Here is an 11,267-nt window from a genome sequence, read left to right on the forward strand (position 1 = left end):
TAATTGGAGAGGCGAATTTTGATCGACGTCAATCGTACTCGTTATCTCTAAAAATAAACTTGTGACTACAATGATACCTGCAATCAATGACTATTGATCCTACTCCAACCGTACACGGACTATTTCATTATTAGTATACCTATCGGTATCGGGACTGGAACACAAAAAATTGATGCACACGTAACGCGTGGTAACCTTGTTTTTCAGTTACAGCTAGTTTTATACTTCATCATCTCATACCCACGTATCCTCTCGACGATTGCTCAAAGTGATCACACGCGAGCCCGCATACGACTGATCATAGATCCTCGTCCACGTTTGAAAATTTCTGTTTTCTCCGTACATGTCGCAAGCTTGTTGATTACGTCGTCAACTGGTGTCCCATAAATCAGGGTTTCTTAACCTTCACCCTTTCCTCTCCCTCTCAGTCATCCCCCTTATCACAGGAATACTTTTACAAAGTTCCAACTGTGCTCGACACGACGCGATTCAACGACTGAGAAATGGTTGGTCAAATATTATCGACCGTCCTGGAATAATTACAGGCGAAGAGCAATTTACTCGAGGACCAAAATTAGTTTAACGCGCCTGGTCTAATGAGTCAAGTAACTCGGCTCAAGTCCATGGAGGGACCAAAAGTATTTTTAAAGCCTCGCTTCTCGCCATTGCCCCGAGAAATTAGTTGACCGTGTTTAGTCTTTCGCAGAAACGATTGTAAAACAAACGCAACTTGGCAAAAAGGTCCCACGAGTCGTTGCTTTGTACGAAACGTTTTTTTTCTGGCCCCGAGTCCATTGTTCGAGGCAGGTCCCAGCAGTAACCAGACAACTTGTGCGCTATGGAATTCGAACTGCATATTACAAGCGCAATTGATTCTTCGCGCGGCTTTCGAGGCACGGCAAACCACAAAGCGAATCGTCGGTTCGTAAATATGATTCCTACGTCGATAAACGCAACAGTATATTGTCTGGCGGTCCGAAATGACCTACTTTTCGGTTGACCTCGACCAGAGGTCCCGTCGGTACGCCTCCATCTATGCGAAGGTCATCGTTCATCACGGCTGGACAGGTGCAAGGTAGACCCGTCAGATCCAGGGGCAGATCTGCCGTGATGCTGATGAATCTGTGACTTCTGGATCCCAAGAACTCCTTCTCGAGATTTCTTTTTTCAGCTACTGTGCCGATGCGTTGGAGAACAATTGTTTTTACAGTGTTGTATCATTTACTCGTGGGTTATGCTGGATTAAATGTGACAATTATTAATTTTCAAATCTACTAACTACGAAAGGTACAATTTTCTAAAAAAATGAATTATAATTGCATCATAAAGGAGGGCGTTAAGAAATGGCCATTTTTGGCATCGCCTGGAAATGAAAAGTTCATGCAGGATCTTTTAGAGTGTCTCCCAAGGAATAAAAAATGTCGGTATCACTTTCCCGAGAAACGATGGGAAAGTTGTCAAATATACGTTCAAAGTATGAATGTGATGATAACGGAACTTGCGTATATTTTACATTTCGTCGTCTTCTTCTACGGATATCGAACCGTCTTCGAAATAAGTATTAAGGAACTCAGCAGGCAGATGAATTGAAGCTTGAAATCGAGCAAATCCAAAGTACCATATAATCATGGCTACATGGGAACAGCAACCAACAACGCGTACTCCGACTTTGCATCCACATGAGTGTGCAAGTACGGCTTTCAGTGCGGTTTTACTTTTATCAATTAGTACATATACAAAGTATTTGAAACTATTTGAATGTCGTGAATGCAGTTTCGTTTGAAGTAAAATGGCGTTAATTGGTTCCACATCAATCTGGAATTTTTTAAAATCAATATTGTACGATGGTACTGCGACTTGAAATTCAAAATCTCCGCTGTCGTTTATATGGTCGCCGTAATAACCAGATCCTTGCTTCATTTGGTATGTTCCACATGCGTATAAGCATAGATCGTTGTGGAAACTCGGAAACCATTAACAGTTGAACAAGTTAATGAATTGATATTCATTACAAAATATCAATATAATGTCGAGGTAATCGCAGGACGTATAAAAAATCGTTAAATATTTCGAGAACAGTTCGATATCCGAAGAAGAAGAAGACGACGAAATGTAAAATATACGCAAGTTCCGTTATCATCACATTCATACTTTGAACGTATTTTTGACAACTTTTCCATCGTTTCTCGGGAAAGTGATAAGGACATTTTTTGTTTCTTGGAAGACACTCTAAAAGATCCTGCATGAACTTTTCATTTCCAGGCGATGCCAAAAATGGCCATTTCTTAACAACCTCCTTTGAGTACGCGAGTGCAACAATTATCGAGAGATCAAATCTATCAACTAGGAAAGATGTAACTTCATAAAGAATTATAATCAGAGTCTGGACAGTAAAAATAAATCCTTCAGGATACTCAAGCTCGTGGAGCTTCGCCTTTTGGGAATCGCTGCTGAATGACTATCGCACGACATGCAAAGTGAATCGATCTCGATTCTTACGTCACGCAGCCCCGTGGTGTTAGTTAAGAGTTACGAGTGTACGTGATTTGCGTGACAATCGAGCCGGTCTTACTCATTCGCCGCGATGATCTTGGGACTGTGATCTATCTATCAATCTAGCCATGTCTCTTCCAGTGCTCTGCAATTACGAACCTTCGAATCGTTTCTCTAATTTCGTTTCAATAATTATATCCTCATTGTATATGAATCTTCAAGGGATTTCTAAAAGAAATCATTCAAATTATCATCATCGATCATTTTCAAATGTCAAATGTTGCCCTCTGTTTATCTGGTAACAAAACAATTCCAAATATGAAGATTCGGATCTATCCTAAGTTCACATCTGTGTCATATCTATAGCTTCGTGCCTATTGTTACGCATTCTGCACCTGGCTCCATCTAAAAAGGAGTGTTTGCCTCAATTACAGCCTACCCCTTGTAAGAATGAAACACCCTGTTCACGCGTCCCATTGTTCTCGGCATCCTAAGAGCCCCAGGAGTGGCAGCTGCAGCACTGAGAAAACATCGGAACGATTTTCAAAAAGGCCATGACCCGCATCCGGAAATTAAATTGTTCCAAGAGCTGGAATGCGGATAGAGAGCTCGGTTTGATAAAAACATGAAAAATATTTACGATGATAAACGGCGCCGACGTCGATTCGCATGGAAGTCTATGAGTCACAGGATGTCCTTGGAACGTGAAAACGTCGCATTACCATTTTATGGGGACCCAGTTTTCCACTCGACGAATAATCATATCGCGTTCCTCCGTTCTTCGACTTTTATTGGACTCGGAGGTCTATTTCTACATGGACTATCGGGACGAATATCTAGTAAATCTTTAAGTTCATTTATAGTTCATTTTTTAGAAAATTGTACCTTTCGTAGTTGGTAGATTTGATTATCCTTTAATTGTCCACTGTCTGGGCTTTTAATATCAACGAACAGTATGCAAAATCTTTATTCTGAACATTACTGAGTATAACTCTGAAGAAAGGCTTTTAAATAAGGTATTCCGTTAAATAAGAAACACTGAACAGTGAACAAATGGTTTTACGAGAGATTCGTTTACGATTACGGAACTGTTCAAAACAGGGCTTCCTGGAATTGGGATACTTTCACTCCTAACAAATCAATGCAAGTTTTTTTTCTCGCACGATGCTTATATACATATTCGAGCCTAATCAAATTCTTTTCCCTCTTATATACATGACACCAACAAAATATTTCCTCAGACTCCTCATAGGTACGTATAAATATCCTACAAAAGGAGAAATCTGCACTCGCATCCATTTCCTTGGAATTAAATCCCAAAGGAAGACTTACTTCGTTCCGGAGCAACGAGTGCTCGCGAAGACCTAGGATGTAATCTCTGGAATTTGAAATGGACTTTCGATAAATGTCAGCCTCTCCTAAGTGAGTCGCGGCAGTATTTATTTATTTATTTGTTGCTCTTAAACCGAATATGATTTATATAGCATACGCTACATAACATATCTTAATGCGCCTTTTTTTACATAGATTAACTTAACTTAACGTAAAACTAGTTCGTATAGCGTCTGTGTGCTTACATTATTTTAACGAAATAAAATTATAATAATAATAATTATTTAAATTAAATTAAATTAAATTAAATCGAATCGAATCGAATCGAATCAAATCAAATTAAATTAAATTCTTATTGCGCATCGCTTAATAAATTCAGATATAATCAGCGGACCTTTAATATCTGGACCGCATAGGAAACACCTCATACAAGTCGGGAGGTAGTATTTGCGACGGTGAAGCGCTGTTATGAGGGTAGCACGTTCATTTTCATATTTTGGACATTGTCAAATGGCATGATCTAAATCTTGGTTTTCAGCACCACATTCCCAAGCACTGTCTAAAATAAATCTCACTCTGGCTAACGAATTGTTTAGGTTATAATGATTAGAGCGGGCTCTATTGACAAAAGTGACAAAATTCCTAGGCAGCTCATGGAACAGTCGCGGCAGTAATTAGGAATCGCTGATTCGGCGAATAGAGTAACACGAACCCAGTTACACAGCGTTGCCTTTATCTCGAGCCTTTAATTCCGCGAACCCTCTGAGATCGGACACCGATCGCCGATTAGAAGTTGAAAGCAAACGCCAGGGTGGCGTAATCAGCGCCAATTGGTCGTAAGAATGTAGGCCGACGGAAGGAAAAAATTGAGGACGATCACGAGGTGCGTGGAATCACGAAGAAGTCTTCTACGTGACGCGCGACTTCGCCGCGGAAACGATTACTAAACCGATTAGCAATTGGCAACAATGCGGTGCTCGTTTGTGAATCACAACGACGATAACGATTACGCGATCGTCTCGATATCCCGATTCGGCCACGGGATTTCCCGTTGCACTTGCAAAACAATGCTCGGGAGGTCCCACGAATACGGTGCCACTGACGACCATGATAGGGACCATGAGTTTATTATGAGGATAACGTGTCTTCAGCCTCGAAGAGCCACGAAGAGAGCTAGGGGGTTCCTTGTCCATTTACTTTATTCATTGTACCAGTCAGAAGAGCAGGAGAAACATGGTTTTTGTTCTTAGTAATTGGAATTAACCCCTTCCCGTTGTTGTATTCCGCTTGATTCGTTACTTTTTTATTATTTAACAAGCACAACGTCGAGCGAAATTGAACGAAGTTAACAAAGGTATACGCGTGATACTGACTTTTGAAAATATCCTGGATTCCCGAGAATATTCGGGATTCTCGAGTTTATGCGGGATCCCGAGTTGATTCGAGATTCCCGAGAATACACGAGATCCCGAAAAAATCCGGGATTCCCGACAATGTACGGGATATAGAATAATATCTGAGATTTCCGAAAGTGTTGTTATTCTTGAAAATTTCAGCAATCGAATGTACGGGATTTCGAAATTCAGGGAATCCCGAACATTTACGGGATCTCAAAATTCTCGGGAATCCCGAATGGTTTCGGGATCCCGGAAATTCACGGGAATCCCGGATGTATTCGGGATTCTGAAATTCTCGGAATCTACTCACCCCTACTGACTATAGATATTCAAAGGGAAAAGTAGTGGGCTTTGTAGGTTCGGAAAAGACAGAAAATGGAAGCATAGGAATTATCTTATGTTTAGTGGTCGGGAGAGGAGAGGTAGCGAGGTCGAGGTCCGGGATGGATAGTGAGGATGAAATCATCAGTTATCGAAGGAAAGAATTTGAAATGTTTACTGCTGGAGTTTGACAGAGGATGAGAAGAAGGCAGAGTTATCTTAACTAAAGGAAATATTAGGTACCGGAAAAAGTTCGTGCGGTTTATTCGTTAATTGTAACTATATATGTCGATTTTCGTGTGGTAATGGACAACTGTAAGACATGAGTTTGGTTTCAGTTTAAAGCTTGATCTTTGTAATTGATATGCATGCTCTGTGGAGTTCAATTGTTTCGTTGTTGTGTAGCTATAGGAACAGTAAACATGTTAAAGTAAACATGAATTTAAACTTGGCAGTAAAGCAGCAAATGCAGCAAGACGCATTTGTAGCGTTTGTGGAGAAGGTGCTGTTAGTGAAAGAACCGCACAGAAATGGTTTAAAAGGTTCAAAGAAGGAAATGAATCGCTAGATGATGAACCGCGTTCAGGGCGTCTATCTGTCATCGAAGACGAAAAATTCATCGAGTACGTAGATTCAAATCCAAGAAAAAGATGTTCTGAGCTTGCTCAAGTATTCGAATGTGAAGAATCTACCATCAAATTTATGATGCAATTGTAATTCATTTTTTAGAAAATTGTACTTATTAATTGTTACTTGTTCCTTGTACAGATCAAGAGATAGAGCAAAATGGGTTACGGGACGGAGATGGACGGCTGTGGCCGCTGTATGAAGTACTCCCTGTTCTTCGTCAACTTCGTGATCTTCGTAAGTAAAAGAAAATATTCTTTGACGTCTTTGTAACGATCCTCTCGAGGATCACTTCGAGAATCAGCCGAATGTGACACAACATTTCCATTAAAAAAGTACTATCATTGATACAGTTTGGTGGAGTTGCCATAGTTGGATTGGCGGTGTGGGCCCTGTTGGACAAGGTGCCATGGATAGGTGAACTCGTGGGAAACGATCTGTTAACAGGTGCGATTTACGTTCTCCTGGCCGGTGGAGTGATCGTCGCTATCATCTCGTTCTTCGGTTGCATCGGTGCGTCACGGGAAGTCAAGTGCATGCTTCTCACGGTAAATATACCCTTTATGTTTATCTCTAGCGATGAGATTAGGAACAATCGACACTATCGATCTCGGATAGTAAAATAGCCTCTCGTGATATCAAAACTTTTTCCATATCTATGAGATTGTTTAATGTTTATTGGACCGGTCTGGTATTCGACGTCAGGGAGCATCAATTCTGTCCAAATTGAGATATGATGTAATCCATGCAATTACAAGGGTGGTTTATGTCATCACTTTGCTGTTCTCGAATTTGTTTAAAAAATGCAGACCCTCGAAGTAGGCAGATCAAAAATGCATCTCGTGATATCAAAACTTTTTCGATACCTACGAGATTATTTAATGTTTATTGGACCGGTCTGGTATTCGACGTTAGGGAGCATCAATTCTGTCCAAATTGAGATATGATGTAATCCATGCAATTACAAGGGTGGTTTATGTCATCACTTTGCTGTTCTCGAATTTGTTTAAAAAATGCAGACCCTCGAAGTAGGCAGTTCAAAAGTAATGAATTTTTTTCTTTTTCCTTTTTGTATCGAGGGATTATTGTACCTGAAAGTACAATGTATAATATCAGCAGCATGCATCGTATCAGTCCCATCGCTAGTCATCGTGGTAGACGTTGTACAAATAGAGCGATCGATTTAACGACGCGAGAACATGTCTTTTCCCAGTACTTCATCATCGTGTTCCTGTTGTTCGTGACGATGCTAATTGGCGGTGTCCTCGCGTACGTGTTCCGTGAGAAATTGGTGAACACTCTCCAGAGGGAAATGTCGAGTTCGATGAGAGTTTACGATAGTCGCAAAGCAGTCAGGGAGGCCTGGGACACGACCCAATCCACGGTGAGTACGCTCGGGAAATACCTTAATCGATGAAAAACACAAATTCTTTCTTATCTTTCAATTATATTAGGTGTAGAAATTGATTCTCCGTCTTTCCATGGTAAATATACTATTAGTTATAAAGAAAAAAATCATACAACTTTTAATTCTTCCTCAGTCACAAAATCCAAGACAGTACGTATAGTTAAAAACCAAACGTAGAAGCAATCTGTGTGTTTCATGAAATCATTACTATGAAGATTATTACTCCAATATAACAAAATGGTTAGTAAATACTTCTATTTAAGCTAGATTTATAAATAATATGTAAATGTAAAGACAGAATTAATTTCTACGCCTAATAAATTCCATATAAGAACTTTTTGTCGTACGTTGCAAGAAATCAAAGAATGACGTTGAATAACTAAAAAAGTATTCGATATCCAATATAAGCGACAATTGTGATTAACTATACAAACTACCATGAAGTGTATAAACGAGGCGTTATTAAAATTCTATTTTTCAATAAATTTCAGCTGCACTGCTGCGGTGTTAACGGCTGGAGAGACTGGGGTGATCTGGGACTGAACGTCCCTCAGAGTTGCTGTCGCGAAATCCAACCTGGCCAGGTAAAGATTAATTTCCTTAACGAGCACTCGTAGATGGAATAGTTAACCGTTCGCAAACCCGTGCATACCGAATTGCAGCAATTAGTGACTCAACCGCCACTCATCGGGAATATATACGTTTCAACGTAATTATCCTTCCGAAGTCCAATTACATTCTGAGAGAGTGAAATTTATTTTTTTCACCGCAATACATAATTACCTGTAATTTACCGCTGCTTTTACAAATAACTATCTTGTAAATCTTACGTACGCCACGCTGGTAACACGATTTAAATATTACTGTGAAACCTTTATTGAATAATCAATTTTTTTATGTAATATATCAGCAATCAAACTCGATTGTATCAACGGTCAAGTATTTCTGGAAAGAAGGCAATTTAAAGCTAAATAAATACCCAGCTAAAATAAATTAGTAGAAATCGAATAGAGAAAGCTTGAGCTTGTTTATTAAAGTGCTTACTTGTTTTAACGTAACTGTTGCACTCGATAGAGGAAGCATAGCTCCAGCTTTTCTCGTTTCTAGACCACTGTCGTACAGAACACTCTTCGTTTTCGTGTCGAGGTAAAATAGATAAAAAGAAAGGGAACAAGGAATTGAGAGTAATCGCTGCTTTTGTATAATTAAATTTTCCCGGATTTATGGGATATCCTTAGCCTGATACCCACGATCGGTCGAGCAGGTATTACCGACATCGACGGTCGATAATAGAGTCAAGGCTGGAACTCTACCTCAAAGCGATCTCGATTGCAGTCGTCGAACCAAGTCGTAGTCGAAGCATTCGAAACGATTGCACGAAATTTCGAAACACGGCTGGCCTATCGATTACGGTCAGAAAAGCATCCGTTCCGTTGCAATTTCTCGATCGACCTCGGCACTGTTTCGACTCTCACGCTTTCACCGGATTTCGATCGACTTTCCCAAGCCGAATCGCTTCTCATGGGGCTTCCCATCGATCTGTTCCAGCGATTCAACTGCAACGCTGGGCCAGACACAGTGAATCCCTCGAATGCCTACCTCGTCGGGTGCATCAATGGAACGCAGATTTACATGCAAGGACACGCGACGAAGATGGGTGCCGCCGGAATCGCAGTCGCATGTCTGATGGTACGTGAACGTTTTCATACAGAACGTCTAAGTTTTTAATCACCCTATTCAAACAATATTTATATTTCATTTAAAGATATTAATTATTTTGTTACTTATAATAATCTTCAACATTTTCTTCACAGTTCTTCGGCATGATATTCTCGTGCGCGCTCTTCAAGATGATAGAATGACGCGGTCGTCGCGTAATTTAAAAACCCTTGGTTCTTCGCGTCGAGCTAATGAAGAGCAAAAGTGGATGACAGCCGTCCTCGAGCGACTCGCATGAATTCATAATCAACGTCATCGTCATTTGAGCGTATCCAGCTGAAGTATCGAGAATCAAAATGCATCTCCACGCGCATCTAACTTTCCAATGTACAGTCTTCGTCATTTTGTTACATTTAGCTTTATCGTACATTTATTTACCCGTTTCGTTCTTTTTCAATCTCTTTCCTTTCTCCTTTATTTTTTCTTTCTTTGTAATGTATAGCGATACGTTAAGCATTCTCGTTTAATTCTACGTTGTACTATACTATTATATATAATTTTTATGGCAAAACACACACACACACACACACACACACATTCTGTACCTTGTACGCGTAATAAATACGAACGTGTATAAAAGTATCTCATAGTGGAGGTAAACGTTCGCTCTTTCGGTTCCAAAGGGAGTCCTTTGTCCTTGGAACCTCGTCTGTCTGGGAACAGTCTCTGAATTCCGGAGCTAAATCGATACTTTTTAATACACGACTGGCCATCGTCTCTCCTTCGTTTTCTACATTATTCATAAGTCAGTGATTTTGTTCCTTTGCGATACAGACGTGTTCAAAAGTATCAGACACGTGTGGCTAGGCACACCTGATACTTTAAATGGAATAGTCCAAAGTACGAGTACCATAATAAACAAAATTTGAATTTTAACTTCGTGCACGTCATAGGGAAATATTAACTAGAATTGTTGCCGATTTCTAATAAAATAATTCGTCCCTCAAAAGATTAATTATAGAGTGGAATAATTTTACAAAGAGAAAATAGAAGTGCGACGGTTCGCTTGAGTGAACGTCGCCTGTATTAATTATTTAAACGTTGATCAAATTCTCATGTGCCAATTTTACCAAATTACGCTCCTTTCTGGATCCTTGTGTAAATGTTAACGATGGTCCACCGTTTGCTGAGCATATCGAAACGAGAGGTTTATCGAATTCCTTCCTCGACAGATACCCAATCGCGCCCTTTAATTTCGTTAACGAAACGCGAAAGCGTCAGAACTCGTTCTCGTTCCCTGTACGATTTCCCCACGGAAAATTCTATTCAGACACCCCTTTTACGTTCGACGTGATCTGTCTGTCCACCGAGGAGACAGGCTTGTGCCAAACGCAACGTTTTATTATCGGTGGACCCAGGGCGAGGCTGTGATATCAGTTATCCCTTCAACAATTTTCTCTGCTTTCAATGAATTTCAATATTTGAGAACAAAAGTGAATCTCATTGACGAAAGGAACGATTTGTTGAAATTTTGAACGTGTAGATTATAATGGAAATCAGTTTGAGAATTCAGAAGGTTGGTCCTTTAGTCTAAATATTTTTTAATGAATGTAAACGTTATAAACGATTGAATGTAAAGACACAGAATCAATTTCTACACCTAATCTGAATATGGAAACTGATATTATGGCGAATTTAGTAGAAACAAGCACTGTTTATTTGGGCGATGAACGATCAGATCTTCAACGAAAACTCACAGATGATCTCCTCATACAAAAGGTAAGTTTCAAGCAAAAAATAAAAATTATGATACCAACTCGCACATTACGTTCTCCTGATACAAGAGTTAAGTATCCAGCAGAAAATAAAAATTATGATACCCACTCGATCATTACGTTCTCCTGATACAAGAGGTAAGTATCGATATTTAATTAAAAGTTATGCTACTTCTTTGAGTATCACGTTCTCCTGATACTAAAATGTAAAATCGGCCAGAATTCCGAAATTTAACAAAAATTAGCCCCTTGAAT

At 39.7% G+C, this 11,267-nt stretch overlaps 1 protein-coding gene across 2 annotated transcripts in view; it reads left to right on the forward strand.

Annotated features, from left to right (window-relative positions):
* Window positions 1-9,879, forward strand: part of LOC128874350 (CD151 antigen) — a 17,066-nt gene extending 7,187 nt beyond the window's left edge. For both annotated transcript variants that reach the window (XM_054119017.1, XM_054119018.1), the window contains exons 2-7: window positions 6,312-6,407; window positions 6,524-6,718; window positions 7,384-7,554; window positions 8,070-8,162; window positions 9,127-9,267; window positions 9,393-9,879. In XM_054119017.1, coding sequence (XP_053974992.1) covers window positions 6,330-6,407; window positions 6,524-6,718; window positions 7,384-7,554; window positions 8,070-8,162; window positions 9,127-9,267; window positions 9,393-9,440 — 726 coding nt within the window. In that variant the 5' untranslated portion in view covers window positions 6,312-6,329 and the 3' untranslated portion in view covers window positions 9,441-9,879. The remainder of the gene's footprint in view (window positions 1-6,311; window positions 6,408-6,523; window positions 6,719-7,383; window positions 7,555-8,069; window positions 8,163-9,126; window positions 9,268-9,392) is intronic.
* The last annotated feature ends 1,388 nt before the right edge of the window (window positions 9,880-11,267 follow it).

This window comes from Hylaeus volcanicus, chromosome 3, assembly GCF_026283585.1.
Source record: "Hylaeus volcanicus isolate JK05 chromosome 3, UHH_iyHylVolc1.0_haploid, whole genome shotgun sequence".
Lineage (NCBI taxonomy): Eukaryota > Metazoa > Arthropoda > Insecta > Hymenoptera > Colletidae > Hylaeus > Hylaeus volcanicus.